Source organism: Postia placenta (assembly GCF_002117355.1).
Source record: "Postia placenta MAD-698-R-SB12 unplaced genomic scaffold POSPLAscaffold_15, whole genome shotgun sequence".
In the NCBI taxonomy this organism is placed as follows: Eukaryota; Fungi; Basidiomycota; class Agaricomycetes; order Polyporales; family Adustoporiaceae; genus Rhodonia; species Rhodonia placenta.
Window position 1 is genome coordinate 848,218 of NW_020169846.1, and position 22,922 is coordinate 871,139.

Genomic DNA, 22,922 nt, shown 5'->3' on the forward strand with positions numbered 1-22,922 from the left:
ACGAAACGTCTTCGATGTGATGGAGAAGGAAATTGACCGTACCGAGAACCCCAGCACCCATGTCTACCAGACATCGCCATCGACCATGAGGCCGCCACATCGCCGACACTGGCGGATATCAGGGCAGGTCAGGGCGGCTTTGAGCGTTTGCACATACCAAGCTGTAAGCACGAACTGCAGTGGCAGACGAACGTGTGCATAGGTGCAATACACTGTTCTATTTTCGGGAGCTGCTCTGCCATTGCGGGCTTTGTGGAGGGCCAGAATATTCCCTACCGCATCGTAAGCAGATCTTCTGATAGGGTTGGAACCCTGACTACCGGTTCCTGCAACGTACGCGAGACGGCAGAGCGTCTGGTCCCTGTCGTGTGACTTAACGTTGACTGAGCGGTCCCCATATTTGAGCCAGGTGTAACCTCGTCGGACGGGCTTATGCTCTCTACACCAGTGTCCATAGCACCGGTGTAGCGCTGAGACATCAAGAACACGCGTCGATTAATAACAGGGTACTTCTACTCCAAAACACTGGTAAGGACTCACCTGGACTCAACATCTTCGAAGCGGATACCGGTATTCATACAATGCGCTGGGACAACGGCGCTACTGGCGACGTATTCGCAAATTCTATCTCCTTCCAGTGCGGTACTCGGGCATGTGGTTTCATAATATCGTTCCAAGGAACATGGACCATACTGCGTCTTTGGGGGTGATTCCGTAATGCCTTGTACGGCGGGCATTCGTCCTGGACGCCACGGTAAGTCCCCGTTCTGGAATCCCGATGCCCGATGCTTGACATGGCAGTCCTGAGCCGTGGTCCCAGATACAGAGTCAGAGGAATGGAGAACGATATCAGGTGAGGATCAAGAATACAGTAATGTATCACAACGCGGCCAAGTTCCTCACTGGTAACTTATAAGACCCAGCATTTCGTGGAGACGTGGAGACATGACTTGAAGATGTTATTACCTTGAAAATGCTGTGTTCCTCCCGTTCATTATACAAAAACGACTAGTCCGCAACTGAGACTGTACGTTCCTCCGCGGTCATAATGTCTTTCCGGGATCCGGACTCTGATCTTGTACAATCATCGTCTCGGGGAACACCAAATTCAGTTACTTGTGCACTCACAACGGTGTCTTCGGGTGCTGTTGTTTCTCTAACTTCGGTAGTCCTTACATCAGAAAGCTGCGAACCGCGGACGGTTCTATCGAATAAATTCAGTAACGAGACAACTGGCCGACGCGACATCGAATAAGTACACACTATTGATCACCGCACGCGCTCGTGGCAACGCCACTGCACGTGATTAAATAAACAGAATCTAGGAACCCAAAAAGTGGACAATCAGGGGATTGAACCCTGGACCTCACGCAAGCACAACATGCGAAGCGTGCGCGCTACCACTGTGCCAATTGCCCGTTGACAAACTTGAAGGCATATTATATTGGAATCACCAGGGACTCCAGCAGTACATGTTCTTCCGAGTGCAGGAAGGCGCAATATCTATAACAGAGTGTTGTTACGAAGTAGAATACGACCATAGAATACACTAAACGAGGACAGAGTACTGATCGTCCCACATACCCATGCCATCAGGTTATCCTTCCAGCGCTGCGACAATGCCATACGCGGCTCCCGCTGCAGCGCCACCTACCAGCAATGTGCTGACCGCGCCCCAGACATACTCGCCGATGCCGCGGCCAGCGGCACCGGTGATGCGGGCCTTCACTGCACCGAAGATGAGCAGAATGATCCCCGTAACAATACAAGAGTAGACAAGCGCAATATGTGCAATCGGTTCTGTACACAAGCAATCAGTTTCCGGATGAAACAGGAATACAGATGGGCACATACCGAAGAAGTATGGCAGGAGAGGGATGAGGCCTCCGAGGAAGTAACCCATGCCGATGGTGAATGCGGAGATGTACAGCCGCCGCGTAGGGACCTCCTCCAGGCCCTCACCAAACTTGAGCAGGAATGCAGAGAGACCAACGCTGCTGCTCCACCGCAGGCCGGACTCGGAGTCGCTTCTACTCGCTCTACTCATCCGGCTCTCCGTGTCGCTTCCGCTCGGGCCCTCGCCCGCCGAGTCGACTTCCACGTTCATCAGACACCGCGCGACCGCGTGGCTGGTTTTCTCGTCGACACCAACGGGCGCGAGGACGGCATGCACTTCCCGCTCCATCTCGCCCTCGCAGCTCCGAAGTACGCGCGAGCGCGTCTGTTTCCGGAGGTATCGATAGTGGTCCCGCTCGGCCTGCGAAGCGAGGAAGCCGCCGATTCCCATTGAAATGGCTCCGGCAATGAGTTCGGCAATGCCGCCGAGGATAACGAGTTTCGACTCTCCCAGGGAAGAGAGGCCGGCAGTGAGAGCGAATGGGACTGTGAGTCCGTCAGAAAGACCAATGACACTAGCACGAATGTTAGACGTGTTTGAAATGTAGAAACCCAGTGAAGGCGATGGCACAATACTGCGATCAGAGACCAAACACCTGCCATGTGATGCTCCCAATTCTCACGTAGCTATGGCGGATGCAACTCGTATTGACATGAGGCAGAAGTTGGGTCTCTGGGAATAGTGCCATTGATACTGGGAACAAGTGGGAGGCACTTACACATCCCGGACAACGTCTGGGTCGATCAGTGTGCGGTCGTCCTCGTCAACCAGCTCCTTGCAGCAGACACCCTCTCGACCTGGCTCGTGTCTGTCACATTTTGAGGCTGGGGGGACTTCGCCTCCAGAGGTATGATTGATGGGCCAAACGGGTGGCTTGCCGCCACTGTCGCCGTTCTGACGACTCGGAAGGGGCACGGAGGGTGCAGAGGTCGGATCTGAGGACATGGTGTGCAAAGAGAAGAGGAGGGCGTGTGGCGAGAGAGCGTAGAGACGGAATTAAGAGGGAGGAGGAGCGGCAGGGGGGTGTCGTAACCAATGCGGATGTGAGACAGAGAATCCGAGGAAGTGGAGCGCGGCTGAGATATATGATCACGTGCGTGGCCCTCATTTGCTCACGGAATGAACGGCGTGTGATTGGCAGACACGCTCGCGCACCCTGTGCACTACCACGAGCACCCACAACAGACTCCATGCCGTCTCCTGCGGTTGGCCTGCCAGCTGTGTGTAATGGGCTTGCTGCGATTGGCTGCGGACAGTCATCAGGGCAGCTCTGCACGCCCGTCATTTTTCGCAAAGATCTCACATTTCGGTCGCCGTGCCTCTGCGTATGGTTTCTCGGGTGCCTATCTTTAGGCGAACGAGCGCTGCACCATGGGTCGGAATCATGAGTGCTGATCGGGGGGAGTCAGGGCGGGAACGTGCATCCAGGCTGGCCTATCTCCGTCCGTCTTAGTACTTCCCCAAACCGCGTTGCTTGGGTAAAGATCATCGTCAATTCCTTGCTATGGCAAGATGTCATGTGCGTACTCGTTGGAGGCACTCGAAGGACAGTTGCTAGCAGGTCTCATGGATACGCCAGATGTCCAGCACTCGATTTGACCTACCCCATCCTCTGCATGTCAGGCTAGGCGATGTGGGCTAGCTCTAACATGTAACTACATTTCAGCCGCTTCATTGCACAATGATAATATGTTTTCGCACCTTCTAACTGCAGGCCCCCCACTATAGCTCCAGTCGGCCTTGACCAGAGCTGCATACGATCCATTATAGTCAAATTATCCCCATCCGCTCTTATAGTCAGGCGTCCAAGACCCGGCGGGATGAGCAGAGGATAAGCTTTAACGCCGCTCGCACGAAGATTCGGGACTGCATGGATATCTCTAGACGAGATGACGAGGTACTCCATGAACCCTCCTAGCGCACCTTGACGCCTATTCAGACATAGTCCAGAAGCTCTGCAATACTGACACTAAATTCGACCTGGACCCCTCCGAATTTTAGGGCTGGGCAATTTCGTTTTACTCCGTTTCCACCTTATGCCGTTGACAGTAGTTGTCAATAAGGTAATTGGCCACGGGAGCATGCAACTGTCTATGAATGACATTAGGCGCTGGAGATATAATGGGCAATTGGCACAGTGGTAGCGCGCACGCTTCGCATGTGTCTTGCGATTATCGCTTGAGTCTGCGTGAGGTCCAGGGTTCAATCCCCTGATTGTCCATTTTTCTGCCCGTCATCGACATGGACTCGTATGTGACGATATTTGAGGTGTTTTGCCTTTTCTTTACCAAGACATGGGACCAGAGAATGTGTCTGTGTCGCCAAGATGCAGGAGACCTCGGCCCGGCAACTCGATACTTTCCTCGTCAGATGTTGTCGGCGTCAGCAGACCCCATAATTTGCTTATCCACCACGCTCATCATGCACCCTCCGCACCGTGTCGTTCATCCGTTGGTGCGAAAATACAGGAAAATTGTGATCATTTGAACTTCAGTAGGTTGCGCATCCGGCCCGTGGCGTATGCTTATGATCAGTCTTATGAGTTTGTACCATGCTCCTCATGATCACCTGCCGTTCTCTCCGTGAACGGTGACCCCCTCTGTACGCTCGAGGAGCCCATTACAAAAGAGCACGCTCCAACAACGCTATGAACAGTGCCACCCCAGCAGTGCAGGATCATGTTGACGGTAGCATACATCGCGCTGTATTCCGCGTACTGTATCCTAGGCGCGCGGGCTATACCTGCAACGCGAGGTGCCACCAATATCTGTGACATCCAGCCTCTCGGAGAGGGCCAAGATGATACAGACCAGGTAAAACCGACATTGCCCTTCCCGCCTTGGCTAACGTCTTATCAGGTCGAAGCGGCTATCGCACAATGCGGACACTATGGGACCACGGTGTTTGCCCCCGGCGAATACAACATCACCAGGTGAGCAGTTTCGAGATAACAGTACGACGGAAGAATGAACCTCGCACGTCAATAGGAAGATGTCCTGGGATCTCGTAGAGTCTAGAGTCGACCTACATGGGTATCTGAACGTATGTGACCGCCCAATGACGCTCAAATGCCCGGTGACTTCAACTCCATCGGTCATCTCCAGTTCAAGGCGGATCTACCCTACTGGATGAATCCCGAAAATACATACAGGGTCATCTTCATCCAGGTCATCCATCAGTCCTCGCTCGATCATCTCACGCTGACCATCATTGAAATAGAGTCAAGCATCCTGGTTCGTCATCACCGGACACGACTTCGTCGTCGATGCCCATAATACCGGCGGAATCATCGGCAACGGCCAGTACTGGTGGAACTGGTATGGCACCGCGAGCCGCCTCGATGGCGATGGACGCCCTGTCGCACTCACGTTATACCGAGCGAGCCGGGGGACGATTGCGAATTTCAGGATTGAGGGTCAACCCTTCTGGTGCAACGCGATAGCAGAATCACATGATGTCGTGTACGACGGCATGTATTGCAACGCCACAAACACAAACCCTGAGTACTTCTATGACAAGTGGGCGTCCTAACTCTACATTTGCCGTTATCGCGTTGACCATCAGACGCGCGGTAGTGTTGTGCCCAACACGGATGGTGAGGCCCGTTCTTTTGCAGACCAGCCTACGAAGGCAACCGCTAAGCTGTTCTGCTTCCATGTAGGCATTGACACCTTCCGATCGGACAATGTTTCGCTGCTGAACTTCGATGTGTGTCGTCCCCACGTCGCAAGCAATAGGCTTTTGACATGCCCTTTTAGATCACGCTGGGAGACGACTGCTTAGCTATCAAGGGTGTACGTGAGCCGATGACAAATGCACGTGGAAATCAATTTGACTGATTTAATATTGGGTCGTTAGAACTCCACCAATATCTATGCGCAGAATATCACCTGCCGCGGGGGAAATGGGATTGCTTTTGGGTCGTTGGGACAGTACTGGAACTTGGTACGCGTCGTATCCTTGCAGCAGGCCGCAGGGACACTGATGACAGCAGTTCGACCATGTTGAGAACGTCACCTTGGAGGATTTACATGTGAGTCACGCCATGCACAGGTTCTTCAGCGACTTATCATATGCGATAGATGGTCCGTCTGGACCCTAAAATACAGCCCAACATGGGTACAGGAGTAGGTCCCCCTTGGTGAGAGACGTCAATGCACAAAACTTAGTAGATCAAGGTATACTTCAAGTCCTGGACTGCGACAGTCATCGGCTTTCCTCCAGATGATGGTGGTGGCGGACCTGGTGAGCCTGGATTCGATACCGAGGATCAGTCCCTTGTGCTTAGTCTGCGTGCGCGATAGGTCTTGTCACCAATATTACCGCTCGAAATGTGATACTGGATAACGTCTCTCTTCCGATTCAGCTGTACCAAACGAACGGAGGCCTTCCGTGAGCACCCTTCGCTCTGCATCTGATTCTCCTGAGTTGACTGAGAAGTCCCAGAGGCAATGCACCATCACAGCTCCAATTCGCGAACTTGACGTTTGTGAACTTCACCGGTACAACGTCAGGCAATACAAGTGAGTGATCACGCGTTGTCTCTCAAAAAGCACTCTTTGTGATGTGCATCAGTCGTCGATATCGCGTGCAGCCCGGCGGCACCGTGCCCCGGCATGGTGTTCAGCGACATCAATATCACCGCACTTAATGGCAAGCCGCCGACCTACCAATGTTCAAACGTTGTCAGTGAGCGAGGGCTGTCAGGTATGTGTATCCGCTCAGCGTGTGCTACTTGCTGACTCGCTCAACGCCCAACAGAATGCAACGCAACCACGCAATATTAGTTATTCACGTGTTTCGGCTCGATACGATCAGTCCTGAACGTCAGGACTTGTGTACGCGTTACGAATGAATGCGACGTTGGAAGCATGTACCATGCGTGCGGCCTGACATTTCCTACTCGGATTTCTGATGGCGACTCTCGGCTGGGACCACATGCCGCTGTTGCGCTGTCGTCATCGACTGCCGGCATTGTGCAGTATGAGCTAGACGAGTTGAGGCTTCGAGCTTGCGCAATCGTGCCTTCTTCGACTCTGCTCGCTGGGTATGCTGTGGTGCAGGACCGCCGGACCGGGGTTGACCGTTCCCTGCAACCACTCAAATCCCTCCTTGGCGGGCCCTGTTGCCGATCCGCGCTCATAAAGAAAAAATGTTGTCAGCAAAATGCAGTGGGTGTTTCCTTCGCCAACGATGCTTGGCGTCCTGTGCTTCCTGTTGTGGGCTGTTCCTCGGGCCATCGCAGCATACGCCAATCTTGGGAAACACACAAGTGCCAATGTCTGTTCGCTCCAGCCGCTAGGGAGCGGCTTCGATGACACGGACCAGGTCAGATTGGGAGTTGTCCCTGCTGCCAATGCTGATGCCTTGCGTCAGGTGGAAGCTGCCATCGCACAATGCGGACATTATGGCACTACCGTATTCGCGCCTGGCGAATACAATATCACGAGGTGAGAAGCCCTATGCAATTTCTGGTCTGCGTGGCTTGACGTAACTTTGTGTGTAAGAAAGTTGCTGTGGGATCTGGTCGAATCGCGAGTGGAGCTGCATGGTTATCTAAATGTGTGTGCACAGCACTTGCCTCTTGCCTCTTGGCAGCTGTAACACTGACATCATACGAACCCAAGTTCAAGGCGGATCTACCCTATTGGATGGATCCCGATCATACATATAGGGTCATCGTCATCCAGGTATCTGGTTCTCGTGGTCGTCCTGGTTATACGAGCGCCAACCCTTCATTGACAGAGCCAGTCGTCGTGGTTCGTGATCACCGGACGCGACTTCGTCGTGGACGCTCACAACACCGGAGGGATCATCGGCAACGGACAATACTGGTGGGACTGGTACGGCACCTCGAGCAGGCTGGGGGGCGACGGGCGCCCAGTGGCTCTGTCATTGTGGCACGTCTTGAGAGGGACGATCGCCAATTTCAGAATTGAGGGACAGCCGTTCTGGTGCAACGCGCTGTCGGAATCGCAGGACGTCGTGTATGACGGCATGTATTGCAATGCTACGAACACCAATCCGGAATATTTCCATGACAAGTGAGTCCTTGCCGTTAGACCTCTTCCGAAGTCGCGCTCAACAATACGGACAGCCTCGTGCCCAACACTGATGGTCAGAGGGGAAGTCTGCATATACGTTGACAGACGATTGACCCCGTCTTCTGTAGGAATCGACACTTTCCGCTCGGACAATGTGTCTCTGCTGAACTTTGATGTTCGTCGCTGGCTTGTTGTTTGCGAGCAGCTGATAATCTGACATGAGCTGTGCAGATGACTCTCGGAGACGATTGCTTAGCAATCAAGGGTGTAAGTCTTTTACTGGACTGTGCGCCCGTGGGCTACGCTCGAACAGAACGAACTCAGAATTCTACGAACATATACGCTCGTAACATCACCTGCCATGGAGGCAACGGCATCGCCATTGGGTCGTTGGGGCAATACTCGGATCTCGTATGTGTTTAGCCGCCGACGTGATGATGCGCTAACGTCGGAGAAGTTTGACCGCGTAGAGAATGTAACCTTGGAGGATCTTCGTGTAAGCGATGTGATTGAGAACGAGGAGCTCACTCACAAACTGCTTCAGATCCTGCGGATAGATCCCAGTATTCAGCCAAATATGGGCGCAGGGGTGGGTTCGGGCTGTTTTTAGGTGTGATGAACCAGATCTTATGCTTGGTTGAGTCAGGTATACTTCAAGTCATGGACAGGCACAAGGATCGGATTCCCTCCCGACGATGGAGGAGGGGGGCTGGGTGAGCGAATCAGAACATGATTCCTACGCGGGGCTCACGAGTGTATTGGCAGGTCTTGTCACAAATGTCGTAGTGCGGAATGTCGTGCTGGACAACGTCACCCTCCCGATAGAGTTGTACCAAACGAGCAGCGGACATCCGTAAGCAGTCTTGCGCTATCGCTAGGGGATGGATCCAGTTTGACATGGCGTGGCAGCGGCGACGCACCTTCGCGACTTCAATTTTCCAATCTCACCTTCACCAACTGGACTGGAACGGCGACTGGGAACACTAGTGAGTATCACGCACGTCGAGTATGTACAGCATGCTAACAATGAAAACATGGGCAGTTGTGGACTTTGCATGTAGCCCAGCCGCTCCCTGCCCCGGCATGGTATTCGAAGACATCAACGTCACTCCACTTAACGGAGACCAGCCGGCGTACAAGTGTTCCAATGTCATCAACGCGTACGGGTTACCAGGTGCGCACGAAGTAGTTGAGTACGCGCCCAGGTACTGATCAGGGAGCAGGTTGCAGTACAGTCATACAAGAGCAATGATGCGCGGACAAGGACGAGCTTTGTGACATTGGGAAATCCACGGTCCACAACATAGACATAGTGTTATAGTGGCTGGAACTGTACTGTGTACTCGGAAGACGCCTTAGCAAGGAAGGCCCAAGCCAACAAATTCGAAAGTGGGAAACACCACAAGACAGAAATGGATCGATAAATTTACTAAAGCCGAGTCTATTGTGCTATTTTTCTTGAGGAAGTCGGACTCCACTTAGCAATGGCGAGTCGCCACTGTGACCGTTTACAGGCAGGCAGCAGTGATCGATCCGGCCTGAGCCCGATCACGATCGCCCACCATGAGCCTTGCAGCAGTCTACCTCGATATCTATGTCGGCCACCGCGAGGAGCACGCTCGCACGCAGGCGGAATACGACGCGACAGCCGCACTGCTCGCCAAAAATGCAGCCATCTACGGCCTGCCAGAGTCGCCTGCCGACCTCTCTGACGAACAGCAGGATATCCTGCAGGAAATCGACGTGCGGCGGCAGCCCTCTCATCACGCCGGTCGATTCTTGATGGGTGTTTACAGAGCTCGGTGAAGATGCGTTTTCTGCCTCCGCCCTCTCTGCTTGCGGGTCGACTGGTCTTCGAGCTGGATCCGTCGCCGGGGCTGGCCAAGACCACCGCCAACTTCCGTGCGTTGTGTACGGGCGAGAAGGGCGCGTGCAAGAACGCGCCGAATAAGAAGCTTCACTACCTGGACTGCCCAGTGCACCGGATCGTGAGGGGATTTGTCGCGCAAGGAGGGGACGTGACGCGAGGAGATGGGAGTGGAGGCGAGGTACGTGACCGCGCACACACTTGCGCGACCGACTGAGACGACTCCTGTCAGTCAATATACGGCGGGAAGTTCAACGACGACAAGGAGGGTCTGAAGCGGAAGGCGCGCAAAGGCTCGCTCGCCATGGCGAACTCGGGGAAGAACACCAACTCATCGCAGTTCTTTGTCGTCCTCACAGACGACGAGACCAAGCTGGGCAAGCTGACGGGCAAGTACGTCGTCTTCGGGTCGCTGAAGGACGGCTGGGACGTGCTGCAGCGCCTCGACGAGATTGGGGGCGGCACGGAAGGCAAGCCGGCATGTCCAGTATGGATCGGTGGATGCGGCGTGCTTTGAATCCAGATTGCGTTTGCATCTGTGAGGCAGCCTTTGCGCCTGTGCATCTCCCGGACATGACATCTTCAATCCTACTCTCACAGCTGTCCGGAGAGGATGAGATCACAAACGCCTCAAGGGTGTAAACATCTGTGTTGTGGAACACAACGAATCCGTTCATGAGCACATGTGTTTTGGTGCGGGTTGATTTTTCATTTGGGTTGACACAATCCAAGTCACAGCATGAAGCCCCTATTGCTGAATGATTGTTAGAGTAAAGTTGGCATGCTTTCCAGCAAACCATATACCAAATATATGTATGAATTGAGACTACTCAGTGGCCTCGAGCAACATAGTCCTATCTCAGGTCGGTAAGCACCCAGTCCATCAATAAGTGGTACAGACCCAGGTCCCAGGCACACATTCTCATAGATACCGGCAGTCACCAATGTTCATGTGGTGTGCCAGAACTCGCACGTGGACCTTCGATATTTACCCATACTGCAACGGGCATGCACATGAGATCGCGTGAGAGAAAATCAGATTCTGTTCCGAAAGCGAAGCAATAACGATACATGTGTAGTACCCAGTAGCGAAGAAAGAGGTCCCGCGCGGCACGGCGAATAGCCCAAAGTGTATGTATGGTACTTGAAGCACAAGCAAAGAATAAGATAAACCCCTGGCGGGCGATATCGCCGTCCCGTCGGGATCTACCCACGCGGATTCACGAAGAAGGGTTCTACAGGCTCGGGCTCGGCTTCTCGCAGGGAAGGGGACAAGGGGACGACCGCATTTAGAGCGCGAAGGCAACGGCGCCCACCGCGACTAGACCCGCAATCGCGCTTACGCCGTGGGTCATTGCGGCACCTGTCTTCGCGGCGCCGCTGTGGGAAGGAAGAGAAGGACAATGATGAGAAACATGTGTCAGAAACAAGACACAGAAGATACTGACGTTGCCGAGGATGATGCTGACGCGGAGGTCGCGGAGGTCGCGGAGGTTGAGCTGGGGGAAGTAGCGGTGGCGGAGGCAGACGAGGCAGATAGGGTAACGCCCTATGGTGCAAGCAGTCAGGCGGAGTGCGCGAGCACAAAGAAAGGGCGACATACGACCGCGAGACACAGTTGTTGGGCGTCTTCGTCGGCCGTCGCGATATCGCTGCCAGTGCAGGAGGTCTGGATGCAGGACGTGACAGAGTTGACGAAGGCGCTGTTCCTGCACAGGCAGCTGTCGTCGCTCTCATTGCAATCACCGAAGTCGGCGTTTGCGAGACACGAATCCGCGCATGCTGCACGACACGACGTCAGTGGCGGGATCGACTATCAGGCAGCGCGCAGCAGTGACGTACTAGGGAACTGGCGCTTAAAGATGCCCGCGCGGGTAGACATAGCGGATGCAGAGGCGACGACGCCAGAGAGGGCAATGAGGACGAGCGAGAAGCGCATGGTGTTAGACGGGCGGTTGGGTATGGGATGCAAAGAGCGGAGGCACTGGTGCACGACGAAGGTCGAAGCGGGGGTGCAGCAGCGAACGAAGAGACTCAGGAGGCGAGTTGCTAGGGCTCACTCGCCTCTCGACGGCCTTTATACGCCCTTCGCCGATTCCCATGTTCGCTTGCCCAAAGTCTAGGCATGTGCAAAACAAACACTTGGACCGAAATGGGTATGCCAACAGCGTGCATCATTTCCGCTCTATCGTTCCCGTTCCTGGCGCGAGACCGGGCACGGGTAACAATGGGCAGCCGAGTGTGCGATTATGCGCTGGACAAGAATAAAAAGGGATAAGCAATTGTGGGTGCAGTTGAAAGGGAAACCCATTGTGGGCACCCGCCCATTGTTCAGCCACATGGCTCGCAACAACACCTGCCTTTCTGGGCGCTGCAGACGCCCACGTGGGCCCATCCCATCAATTATTCCGCTGATCGCCGCAGCTATACAGTACCTTCAAGCCACTAAACTTTATTGTTTCCCGCCACCAGAGGCAAACAGACCCAAAGTACGTACATCGCTGCTCGCCGTAGTCCGTCTCCCGCTCACCGATCCCCGACATCTTCAAGACATGGTACGCCGTTGTGCTGCGCTCCTGCCTATCTGTTGTGCTGATGGCGCTGTTCCTAGGCCCCCTCGAAGTCCAACACCCAAAAGGTGCGTTAAAACCAACTGCTGCTAATACTCTTGTCTTGACCGAGTCCCGTCTCGCTTGGACCATCTCGCACCTGCTGTTGTTGTTCTTGTCTCTGCTCTGCATGCAACCTCTCAGGCCGGCAAGACGCGCTCTGCCCTCCAAGATGTCGTGACGCGCGAATACACCATCCACCTGCACAAGCGTGTGCACGGCCGCTCCTTCAAGAAGCGCGCTCCCTGGGCTGTCAAGTCTGTTGTCGACTTTGCACAGAAGGCAATGGGCACGGCAGATGTCCGTGTTGACCCCAAGCTCAACCAGGCATTGTGGGAACGGGGAATCAAGTCAGTCCCGCACAGAATACGAGTCAAGCTTGAGCGTGCGTAGCTTTTCCACATCCCTTGAATCTTGACCCCTTATGTGATGTTCATGGTGGGTCTGGTACACAGGCAAGCGTAATGATGACGAGAACGCGAAGGAGAAGCTGTACACATATGCTAGCCATGTCGTCGTCGAGTCGTTCAAGGTGCGTGCAAGTCCATCGGTTCGCATGCGCTAGCCGTTTACATTACTATCCACATTCAGGGTCTGGAGACGGTCGTCGTGGAGGCCGAGTGAACGCCGTCTTGACCATATTGATTGGGAGGAAGGTCGTCGGGTCTCTTCGCTTTGGCCGGCGCGGGGCCATCCTCATGGCCGCCATGCAATGCATTTTTTACGTTCTACGCTGCCCTATTGCCATATGCTATGTCGTGTGAAACGAATGACAGCATCGTGAGCGAAACCACTACGCTCCTAACGGTATATAGGTGAGATGTTACAGTCACACACTCAATCCCCAAAAAAACCAAGCGTTACGCAACAACATGGATTACAGCAAGTTCATCCTGCGATCATGTCTGACTCTCACAGCATCTGCACTGATCGACTTGTTGGGCATATGCTCCCATATTGGGTCTACATCTGGCCCATCCAGGTCGCCAGCACCATCCCAGCCCCAACACCACACTGGCAACGCTTTAGCGAACAGCATACTTATGTCGAGGATGCAGTACTTACCATACTCCGGCCCTGGCACAAAGTCTATTGGTATACTCTCCTCATCGGTGAAGAGGCGGTCGTGAGGTCCGAACCATGCACGGTCTTGCGGGTCCGTCCTTGGGTTATCGGGCAAGCCGCCGAGTCGAACGTATCCCCGAATGGCGGTCAGATTTCGCCGCCCTGGGTGGATAATGTCGTACACTCTCTGTAAGGCGCGAACGGATCAGACAAGTGCGCTAGTAGACTAGGAGCGTGATCACACGAACGACATACCGAATCGTATGCGAGCTTGACCCTCGGCACCATCAGGATGCGGCCGTAGCCCGCCTCCCAATAGTCGTTGCAGATCAGGCTGCACTCGCTAGCGGAGCACTCGCCGTCGGTGATGCGCGCCATACGGAAGCGCACGTGCGGCGGCGCATAGAATGGTGCGGGATCGAGGATCGCGATGCCGTTCCAGCAGGACTGCACCTGAATCGGGAGGTGCCGCTGGAACCGGTCCTGCGACGCGCCGTGATGGAAGATGGACTCGAACGGCGCGTTCTCAAGCGCGGTGCCGTTGATGTCGCGCGCGACCCAGTTATCATAGAACACGGGTGAACCCTGCGCGCGTCCACGTCAGCGTGGTCAGACATCCAATTGAGAGAGGAGACGGCACGCACGAGCTCCTCGTGGTACATATAGTCCGCGGCGCAGGTGATGCCCGCGTTATTGTGGCGGCTCTGCCAGATGAGCTCGAGGAGGTCGTCGACGCAGGGCAGGACGTCGTTCATGAAGACGATCGTGTCGAAGTACTCGTTTTCCGCGGCGCGCAGCTCGTGCAGGGGCCCGAACGCGGCGTTGCGCACCTCGGCGAGATACTCGATGCGGTGGTTGAACGCGCCGCGCGTGCGCATCGACGTGCGAATCGTGACGCGCATGCCGACGCTCTGGCAGAGCGCGTCGAAGATGCGCAGGAGCGCCTTCGTCTGGTCCGAGGACCCGTTCTCGTAGATCGACACGTACACGTTGTGGTAGCCGAGGATCGCGGCGACGCGGAAGAGCGTCGCGAAGAGGTCCGGGATGACGTCGAACGAGTTGTACAGGTTGATCGCGAAGAAGTACTTGTGGTTTTCCGGCGCCAGGCTGTGCCGCGACGGGGGCACGAAGTCGCCCTCGAGGCCGCCGCCGAGCCCGAGTGTGTCCAGCCAGGAGCTGCGTGAGGGCGACTCGTGGCCGATGAGGGACGTGTAGCGCTCCTCGGCCTGCTCCTTGTACATGGACTGCGCGTTCCGCGTACATTCTTTCGTATAGTGTGGGGAGAGGGACGTGAGCAGCTCGAGGACGCGGAAGCGCTGTTCGAGGGTGGGGAGAGTGATGGATTGCCGTGTCCGTGAGGCATGGGGTGCTACTGGTGCATGTCCTGATCTCCAGGTCGAAGGAGATGACTAGAATGAGGAGGCGATTAGGGGCAATTCAATGCAAACACACAGTCTACCTAGATTATGTCTTTCATAAATCGACAGGGGTCTTGTCTATCATATATATGCCCAAGCAGTTGACCCGCAGAAACAAAGGAGCGACGACGGTCCGTTGGCGGCGGCAGCACCTTCCGTCAACGACTGCCCAGTGATAGATAGTCACCCATGAGCACCATGGACATGTCAAGCCTCAGGCCAGCTGTCTTGGCTATGGCAGAGCCCAATATCTCTGAACAATGCACATCTCACCCTGGCAATGGACTTGCAAGAGCCGGTACACAACAGTGTCCATAAGAGTGCGCCGTAAGAGAAAGCAAACGTAGCCGACGATACCGCAACATCAACCCAATTGACCTGAACGCTGATATGCAGGTCATCGGCAATGCGCTGCGGGCAGACATTCTTTGTAGGCATAGGCGCGCTGCCTACTTGAGTTGCTAAGAAGCATAGCAATCCCCTCAACACAAACGTATAGTCTCTAGGTTTTACGACCGTACTGAGAGCGGGAAAGGTAATTCTGCAGGCAAACGCATGCAGAAGACGAACTTTGTCCCGTTCCTCGTGTGCACCGGGAATATATCCGCAGACGAGACTCGGCTATGAACCACCAATTACTTCTCATATACGTGCCATTTGTAATATTCGCGAGATATTGCAAATGGGCGGGCAGATGTGGGACTGACCACCTAGTCAAGATGCGGCCTGCGAATTCTTCGCCACTCACCTCAGACGTGAACAGTCTTGCTATGAATAGACCGACGAATATGCCGACCGAGAGCGAGACCCATGTCGGCAGTCGCTTGAGCGGATTGCTGCTTCTCAGCTGCATAGTCTCACACGTCTAGAATGCAGCATGATGCCACTGTGAGTATTAGGAATGAGGTGAAGACCCACCTATGGCAGAAGCTCGGCAGCAGACACGATCGAAGTCCTGTAACGCGCCCGTGCCGCACTGATACCTCCGCGAGGTAGAATTAGAGGTTGTGCACGATACTTTTGCACGCCGTCGTCGTTTAAGACTTGCGCGGGAGGCCAGCGGGTCGTCGGGTGGGTGGGGGGAAGGAGGCAAGGGCGGAAGCGAGAGATCAGCGAGGATGGCTATTACACGCCGTGCTAGGCTCGGCGGCAGCGACGTGACCGTCCTCCTCCTTTCCGACCACCACCACCACCTCCCCCTCTCCGCTGACGACCCTGCCGCCGCCGTCGCTCGTGTATGCAGCGGCGCTCGCTCAAGGCTCACGCACACATCGCTCCTCCTGTCCGCTCAGCTCGCATGGGCTCCGACTCGGAGAAGGCACCGTCGCGTCTTAACCAGAAAAGCTTGGGTGTCACGAACCGCATATGGCTCATCCTCGCGCTCTTTCTCGTCTTAATCTTATTCACTCGCTCTATTCTACCCATCGATAGCTCTCCGCGGCATCGACTATTAACGTCAGACTTGAAGCCGAAGAACTACCTGAACGTCACAGACCAAGATGCAATGCCATTCTCGTTCTGTCCAGCACTGGGTCCTGGGGACGAGCTAGCTGGGAAATACGACCCTGTCGCGCTCTCAAAAAGCAGATTTCATTTGGGCAGTGGGGCGCGTATACAGCGCGTGATTAACAAGGCCTTGTCGGGCCTTCCAGTAACCATCAGTGTGCTTGGTGGCTCAGGTAAGCACCAGTTCCTCAATTGCAGAGATTTAGGACGTTTTCGGGATGTTGGTCTGGTATTCTCGGGGAAGCTTCATAATGTAAGACGGGAGAATGTCTTGATTCCTAGCCGAATGTGATGTGACAGCAAGAAGGCGATCTGCGCCAAATACTGGGCTTTACACTTCATCGCCAATTCTCCCAGGAATAGTGAACTTATCCACTCATTATCATCTCCCTACAGTATCCGCTTGCCATGGTGCAGGTGACGACCCATTATCACCGCATTGCTATCCGTCCAGGTTCTTCAACTGGTGGAATGGTGTCTTCCCCCATCCCGCGTCCGAACTCACTAACGGCGCCATGCGCCGCACCAACTCTGCCTACTTCGCGTTCTGTAACGCGCACCATATACCCGACGTCTCGGACCTTGTCATTGTCGAGCTCGACGTGGACGATGCCAAGTAAGCATCTCAACTTGCCAGGTTGGCAGATGTATAATGACCCCTGGCAGTGACCAAGCAGCGATCGAGCAGTTTGAGCTTCTCATCCGTTCTATCCTAATCAGACCAGACCAGCCCGCAGTCCTCATACTCGGGCACTTCAGTCCGCAGATCACCCAAGCGCACGGCTTCAATGGCCCTGACCACTGGCATAGCCTGGTAGCGCAATTCTACGATGTTCCTCACATCAGGTGTGTGCCAGGTATTCCGGCAGCACATACCGAAGGTCTGAACGTTCCTTCAGTATCAAACCACTGCTATATCATGATTACATGTCCAATCCCTCATCTGTCGACCAGTACTACGTCGATCCGATCCTTGCAAACCCAGCAGGACACGAGGTTATCGCTGACGTGCTCATCTCATATTTCCAGTCGCAGATTTGCGCAGCCTGGGGTGCGGCAACGGGTGTATCGCATGAGGTCCTGCCTGCGCTCGCCGTGCCCATCTTCGCTGACAACAACGCCAAGCAACCCACCGACGCCCGGGGGCTATTTGGCGGCGTCGCGCAGCGCAAGGGCGCGGCAGGCGGTGCGGATGCTCCACTAGACGCAGAAGGTGACGCGAAGCCCAACGCCGCGCCGTTCCCGGAGGCGAACCCGAACGCCAAGGGGCCTTCGCTGCATCAGAACCTGCGTGTGCCCCCGATGCGACTGAACATGCGGCCCGCGGACCTCGAGGCGCACCCATTTATCGAGGTCGCGCCGTGGTGCGTGTCCGCGAACGACCTCATCAACCCGCTCCCGCTCTCGATGTTCGCGGACTCGGGCTGGGCGGCGTACCATCCGCGCCCAGGCTCTGCGGACCTGTCGTCCCACGCGCACTACTTCTACACGACGCTGCCGACGAGCAAGCTCCGCGTGGGCATCCACGCCAGCGCGGGCGACGTCGGCGTGTACTACGTCAAGGAGCCGGCGAGCAACGTGCGCCTCGGGAGTGCGGTGGAGTGCTGGGTCGACGACAACTACGCGGGGGCCGTCGTAATCGAGAACGCCGCGCAAATCGGGGAGCCGACGCCTGCGTAAGCCCCGCTGCTCTGCTCTTGCCCCGGGACCGCTGACTGACGAGCCGCCGGTGCTACAGGCTGGAGATGATCGACCGCCATGTGTCGGCGGGGTCGCACTTTGTGGAGTGCCAGTTGATGGGCGAGGAGGACGAGCGCAACATACCGGCTTTCAGGATCATAGGTGTATTCGCTACGTAATGTCATATCTTGGGTTGCTCTCGCTGTATTACGTGTGCGGTTCCATTCCATTTGCAGAAGGCTTGGACAAGGCCCTCTGAAACTCGGCTCCGGCATGGTGAACTCGTTTGCTCAGTCCGATTCAAAGTCCCAACATAGCAGACAGTGAGCTTATCTCACCAAACCGTGATGTTCATACTCAAATGCCGCCGTGAGGGCGCACAGCCGATGGCGGACCAATAATTATAAGACATGGTCTTATGATAGCGCACTAGCTCATAGCATACACACACAAAGAGTAGCTTGGCGGTCAGAAAGTCTGACCGACAACCAAAAAATTGGACGTTGAGGGGTTTGAACCCTCGACCTCACGCAAGTACAAACTAGAATGCAAAGCGTGCGCGCTACCACTGTGCCAAACGCCCATAAATGTTTGTGTAGCCCGCATATACATGTCCACACGGCAATAATGACGTTCCAAAGAGACGAAGGCACATATAACATACGGCCGAGTGGGGTACAAAGATCGCAGCAAACACTAGTAACTGTAACTACATTTTCCGGAGGCGAAGCAAAACTGTAAGCATGAGGCACTCAGACAGCAAGACACGAAAGCAGCGATAACACAAGGCAGGCCCACACCACGACATCACTTCATGTCGTCCTTCTCTCCGTGATTACCCTCTAAATCCTCGAACGGGTCCGTTCTAGCAACGGCGATGTACGTTCCATTTTTTCCAAGGGTCCTGGGGACATCTTGGGAGTACAGCGACGGCTTTGCACCGCCGTACAGCTTCGCGCCGCCGTTGTTGTACCCGTTGTACGCCAGCGACGGTGGCTTGTAGTGTGCAAGACAGGCGTCCTCTCTGCCGGAGGGGCGCGTGACGATTTCAAGGCGAGCCGATTCGTGCAGGTGGTATGCCCAGGCGAGGACCAACGAACTGCTCAAGGCAACCCCGACTGCAAGGGGATGAGCAGGTGCGTCAGCGGGGCGAGGACGAGGGCTGAAAGAGAGGAAGAAGAGCGAAACGTACGAGCATCAAGGATGAATATGGTGATCTCGAGGGAAGAGCGAAGATTCCAATCGTTGTGGCAGTCTGCGCGTGGACGTAAGCGCACTGCGGATGCGAGGACAGGAATCGTCTTACGTGTGCTTGCCTCGGACTGGTTCAGCTTCGTTTCGAACGTCGGGCCCCAGAAGACAAATCGCTACGTGCCCTCGTGAGGATTCATGAATGCACAGGGAAATGAATGACGCACCTTGAAGTCTGTATCGCTCTGAGCGATCTTGGCGCACTCGTCTAAGAGCTCGTTCTACGAAATCAATCAGCGCTTGCAAGAGGGCACGCAACCGCGAGGCATGCACCTTGAGGACGAAATCAACGATGACCCTGAATAGGTCCGTTCCTACAGTTGCCAGCGCGGTCACAATGGACAACGGTGCATATATCCGTGCCATCCACATCCGTTGCTGTGTGCACATAGCTGGATTAGCGGTTGCAGTGGCGCAACGCCACACAGTCGAGCACTCACGAGCGAGACCGCCATAATACCGAATATATACATCCCGCATATCGCTGCGTATATTGAGCCCAGGACAATATCGAGTGTCCCCAGCTTTGGGAAACCCTCTATGATGTATAAGGACCGGTGTTCTGCAAAGAGCACAAGGACAACTTACGGGACTTGTCTATGTATAGTGACTCGAATGCACATACAAATCTGTGCGTTTGTTCATGCACGTCAAACGCAGTCAGAGATATGCTACTCACCGAAAAAGTGACAGCAATATGTACAACACCGTCTCTGGACCAAGCATCAGTCTCCGTCCCGAGACATTATCCCTCCGTTCCGACCCACTCACGCGCAACGATGTAAGGACGCAGGGACGTCTCGTAAAAAGGGTATCTCATACCGCTGCCTAATCATTATCTTTAGTTTCGTGAATCGTTCGCCTGCGATACAAGGCGTACCTAGTAGTGGTTTTGATTTCATAGCAACGACGTTAGAGTTGCTGTTAAACTTGGATTTGCGAACGGCTTTCTTGGCACAATTGCACGACGATGGGTCGGGTGTGGGCCAGTTTGACACAGGGATGTCGAGCACGTTGCTCAATGAGAATAGGTCTGACAGGCTGTTCGTTCACAGTGTGATCGATATCCCCACGGTGCATGCATAACATTGACTATTGTGATTACAAGATCTGTCTCCCACATGAGTACCAGTACGTGACACGTACTGGTCACGGCTATATACTCGAAGAGACGCGGACATGCCCATTGCCTACAGTTGTAACCACAGCGAGATGTACGACGGACAACCAGTGCACACATCGCGTTCACATCAAGACACATACATGGAGAACAAAATCAACGAACCGTACACCGAGCCACGGGTTCTGCCCTTACCTGGTTGAAGTGCTCGCCGAGGATCTCCCAAATGATCGACCATTCAAGACGAATCTGCTTCATATCACAGTATGCAATCTCGACCGACTTTCATTCGCCAATTCCTCGGTAGGTGGTTTGCGAACACGGCTGCAGGCCGTCAGATGCTATACAGGTCAGTGATATGCTAATGAGACATACCTCTTATGGCTGGCATCCGGTATTTCGGCGCCACTACTGATCAGCTGCATGTGCTCAAGCTGACTGACACATGTGAGAACTTCGCGCCAGGATTCCTTCTAATTGTTGCACCCAGTGATAGCGACATCTAAGAATGTCTTGATTGCGTCCATGTTCTTCGTCTTCATTTCACCTAAGTTGCTCAAGAAAGTGAACCTCGCTAGCGTTGTTACAAAGGCATTGCGCTCCGTTTCACATTAAAGCAGACGACACGAATGGCGTTCTTGAAGCCATCAAGGCTCATCTCGACAATATCTAGGTCGCCGGTATCCTGCAACGGACCTGACAGGCCAGCTAGGAGGGGATCCAAGCGACACCAAACACCGGTCTCACGTGTACGAGGTGTGGTGCGCTAAAGAAAGGTTCGCTGGGTCTTGACCCCTTGCGCTGAGAGCGCATAAACCTCTTAAGAAAGCCTACGATACAAGATGCAATGCGTCAGCATTGACTCCAGAGAGATACAACGAGCACCGACTTCAGCTTTGTTCGTCATGTAATTGGAACGCATCACATTGGCTTCCTTTTGAAGGTCCCTGCCGACGTTGGCCAAGGCGCCGAGAAGTCCGGGACCTGCAGGGACAACTGGCGTGGTCGAATCTACCTCATCCTTCATGCGAGTTTCATCGGTCACAACATTTGGTAGATGGATGTCAGGAAGTCCTTCGGAGGGTTAGCCTCGTCGTTTATCCTACGGTTGTTCTTGATGAAGTTCTTTAGAACTTTACCTGCGGATTATGAAAATCCGTGTTCAATTGGATCGTGGAGCAGGCCTTCGCAATTTGGAGGGACATAGTCTCTGGCGTATTCTCTGGGTGCCATGGGATCGTATGAACGACAGCGTCGCCGAGGGATATTGTAGGAAGTCTGAATTACGAACCATGTGGTAGCGAATTCTGACTTGTAAGAGCCGGTGACAGAGGCGGAGAGAGTAGAGGCTGGGCATCCGACGAATATCAACGAAGGATGAGTAGGAGATAAGCTTGGACATATAATCAAGACCGGTAAAAACGGGTTTCTCATCGCGAGTCTCACATGCCAGACGTGTGGTCTGTCTCGTCCTTGCCCAGCGTTCACCAGTTGCAGCGCACGCTGAACGCTCTCGCGCAGAAGGGCAGACCGTTTTGCTTCTCTAGATGCGGCGATGGTTTCGAGCGCGGACGAAGTAACAACAACAGAAACAGTGTGACCCTTAGAGATGGTGAGCAAGCGGCCATGGGACGCAGCGGACGATGGCCTTGACGGCGGGGTAGAGGTACTAGATCGACCGCCTGTATGGCGGTTGACATGCTTGTCGATGAACTCCTGCATTTGCGTCCCATTTCAGGCGAAGGCGTGGGCAGACAACCGTGGCGGGGTGGCGGAGTAGACATGACCGGCTCAGCAGGAGGTGCAAGGGTAGAGACCGGGCGCCACAGGCATGACGATCTTCGTCAGGCTGTGACCTCCGCAGCACGTTCGTCAGATAGCAGCACAGTTTCGGTGTCTTTCCCTGTGAGGCCTTCACGCGAGGTTGCAAGTTCGCCGTCGGTAGAGCGAGCATAGTTCTCGTCGACAGGATCCCGGAGAACGACGTCAGGGTAGTGCGAGATATTGTGACATTGCAACTGATCCGGAGATGGGGACAATGGCAGCGGAATCGATGCCGGCCCGTCGATGTCGACAGTACTCATTCTCGAGTTATCCAGGCGGCGTACGCCCTGAGAGATAGACTATAGCAGAGGAAGATGTTCACAACACTCGACGCGTAAAGAACAGGGGACTAAATGGAGCCGGAGCCCGTTCCCCTGCCACCATCCGCCGTAGTGTGCTGAGCCACCGCAGGCTACATTCAGGGTCGCATTGCTCTGGCACAGTGCGATGAGCCCTCATGTCCGCCATCGAGACCTTTTCGATGGATGTATCAGAGACGGGAGGGAAGCGACGCTCAGGTGCCTTTACGACTCGTACAGGCGCCTAGGTGTCGCCGAGCCATGCTCGCGTCCAAGGTATTCCTGGTGTATTGCTGTCCGTCCTCGTCGCTTGGGATCTGCTCAAAGTCAGGAATACTGTAC

The 22,922-nt window shown here is 54.7% G+C and overlaps 9 protein-coding genes and 3 non-coding genes across 12 annotated transcripts; 6 read left to right on the forward strand and 6 right to left on the reverse strand.

Moving 5' to 3' along the window:
- Window positions 1-1,337: 1,337 nt before the first annotated feature.
- Window positions 1,338-1,418, reverse strand: POSPLADRAFT_t144. Its single transcript has one exon. It is a non-coding gene; the product is annotated as a tRNA-Ala (tRNA).
- Window positions 1,419-1,524: 106 nt separating this feature from the next.
- Window positions 1,525-2,873, reverse strand: POSPLADRAFT_1041412 (hypothetical protein). Its single transcript, XM_024477905.1, has 3 exons — window positions 2,616-2,873; window positions 1,855-2,411; window positions 1,525-1,800 (listed from the first exon to the last, which is right to left on the reverse strand). The coding sequence occupies exons 1-3, from the start codon at window positions 2,840-2,842 to the stop codon at window positions 1,598-1,600; spliced, it is 987 nt and encodes a 328-aa protein (XP_024335126.1). The 5' UTR covers window positions 2,843-2,873; the 3' UTR covers window positions 1,525-1,597.
- Window positions 2,874-4,020: 1,147 nt separating this feature from the next.
- Window positions 4,021-4,118, forward strand: POSPLADRAFT_t138. Its single transcript has one exon. It is a non-coding gene; the product is annotated as a tRNA-Ala (tRNA).
- A 457-nt stretch (window positions 4,119-4,575) lies between these two features.
- POSPLADRAFT_1060825 (glycoside hydrolase family 28 protein) lies at window positions 4,576-6,684 on the forward strand (the record flags this gene model as incomplete). Its single annotated transcript, XM_024481307.1, has 15 exons — window positions 4,576-4,710; window positions 4,756-4,829; window positions 4,885-4,939; window positions 5,002-5,064; window positions 5,117-5,415; window positions 5,473-5,605; window positions 5,656-5,691; window positions 5,756-5,842; window positions 5,892-5,930; window positions 5,980-6,024; window positions 6,070-6,142; window positions 6,202-6,289; window positions 6,344-6,420; window positions 6,473-6,604; window positions 6,659-6,684. The coding sequence occupies 15 exons, from the start codon at window positions 4,576-4,578 to the stop codon at window positions 6,682-6,684; spliced, it is 1,362 nt and encodes a 453-aa protein (XP_024335127.1).
- Window positions 6,685-7,090: 406 nt separating this feature from the next.
- On the forward strand, window positions 7,091-9,193 carry POSPLADRAFT_1060826 (glycoside hydrolase family 28 protein; the record flags this gene model as incomplete). The annotated part of the gene is made up of 15 exons (XM_024481308.1): window positions 7,091-7,225; window positions 7,274-7,347; window positions 7,405-7,459; window positions 7,525-7,587; window positions 7,643-7,941; window positions 7,995-8,014; window positions 8,070-8,116; window positions 8,173-8,208; window positions 8,266-8,352; window positions 8,399-8,530; window positions 8,588-8,654; window positions 8,707-8,794; window positions 8,851-8,927; window positions 8,984-9,115; window positions 9,165-9,193. 15 exons carry the CDS (start codon window positions 7,091-7,093, stop codon window positions 9,191-9,193), a joined length of 1,341 nt encoding a protein of 446 aa, XP_024335128.1.
- Window positions 9,194-9,545: 352 nt separating this feature from the next.
- Window positions 9,546-10,344, forward strand: POSPLADRAFT_1041414 (hypothetical protein). Its single transcript, XM_024477906.1, has 2 exons — window positions 9,546-9,989; window positions 10,041-10,344. Exons 1-2 carry the CDS (start codon window positions 9,750-9,752, stop codon window positions 10,323-10,325), a joined length of 525 nt encoding a protein of 174 aa, XP_024335129.1. The 5' UTR covers window positions 9,546-9,749; the 3' UTR covers window positions 10,326-10,344.
- A 542-nt stretch (window positions 10,345-10,886) lies between these two features.
- POSPLADRAFT_1041416 (hypothetical protein) lies at window positions 10,887-12,105 on the reverse strand. Its single transcript, XM_024477907.1, has 4 exons — window positions 11,651-12,105; window positions 11,412-11,590; window positions 11,266-11,357; window positions 10,887-11,188 (listed from the first exon to the last, which is right to left on the reverse strand). The coding sequence occupies exons 1-4, from the start codon at window positions 11,745-11,747 to the stop codon at window positions 11,098-11,100; spliced, it is 459 nt and encodes a 152-aa protein (XP_024335130.1). The 5' UTR covers window positions 11,748-12,105; the 3' UTR covers window positions 10,887-11,097.
- A 255-nt stretch (window positions 12,106-12,360) lies between these two features.
- POSPLADRAFT_1049542 (hypothetical protein) lies at window positions 12,361-13,041 on the forward strand (the record flags this gene model as incomplete). Its single annotated transcript, XM_024479776.1, has 5 exons — window positions 12,361-12,363; window positions 12,420-12,446; window positions 12,562-12,802; window positions 12,873-12,949; window positions 13,009-13,041. 5 exons carry the CDS (start codon window positions 12,361-12,363, stop codon window positions 13,039-13,041), a joined length of 381 nt encoding a protein of 126 aa, XP_024335131.1.
- A 253-nt stretch (window positions 13,042-13,294) lies between these two features.
- Window positions 13,295-15,989, reverse strand: POSPLADRAFT_1185187 (glycosyltransferase family 69 protein; the record flags this gene model as incomplete). Its single annotated transcript, XM_024489134.1, has 6 exons — window positions 15,819-15,989; window positions 15,649-15,765; window positions 14,127-14,891; window positions 13,738-14,067; window positions 13,483-13,669; window positions 13,295-13,431 (listed from the first exon to the last, which is right to left on the reverse strand). Exons 2-6 carry the CDS (start codon window positions 15,751-15,753, stop codon window positions 13,295-13,297), a joined length of 1,524 nt encoding a protein of 507 aa, XP_024335132.1. The 5' UTR covers window positions 15,754-15,765; window positions 15,819-15,989.
- Window positions 15,990-16,083: 94 nt separating this feature from the next.
- On the forward strand, window positions 16,084-18,292 carry POSPLADRAFT_1173747 (hypothetical protein). The gene is made up of 5 exons (XM_024488249.1): window positions 16,084-16,579; window positions 16,803-17,022; window positions 17,073-17,252; window positions 17,306-18,082; window positions 18,145-18,292. Exons 1-5 carry the CDS (start codon window positions 16,138-16,140, stop codon window positions 18,263-18,265), a joined length of 1,740 nt encoding a protein of 579 aa, XP_024335133.1. The 5' UTR covers window positions 16,084-16,137; the 3' UTR covers window positions 18,266-18,292.
- Window positions 18,293-18,583: 291 nt separating this feature from the next.
- POSPLADRAFT_t143 lies at window positions 18,584-18,669 on the reverse strand. The gene has a single exon. It is a non-coding gene; the product is annotated as a tRNA-Ala (tRNA).
- Window positions 18,670-18,893: 224 nt separating this feature from the next.
- Window positions 18,894-22,541, reverse strand: POSPLADRAFT_1049545 (hypothetical protein; the record flags this gene model as incomplete). Its single annotated transcript, XM_024479777.1, has 17 exons — window positions 18,894-19,204; window positions 19,279-19,341; window positions 19,393-19,453; window positions 19,505-19,558; window positions 19,611-19,729; window positions 19,778-19,899; window positions 19,926-19,966; window positions 20,017-20,050; window positions 20,109-20,199; window positions 20,484-20,527; window positions 20,623-20,642; window positions 21,068-21,142; window positions 21,205-21,287; window positions 21,334-21,478; window positions 21,597-21,735; window positions 21,770-22,173; window positions 22,314-22,541. The coding sequence occupies 17 exons, from the start codon at window positions 22,539-22,541 to the stop codon at window positions 18,894-18,896; spliced, it is 2,034 nt and encodes a 677-aa protein (XP_024335134.1).
- Between the last annotated feature and the right edge of the window lie 381 nt (window positions 22,542-22,922).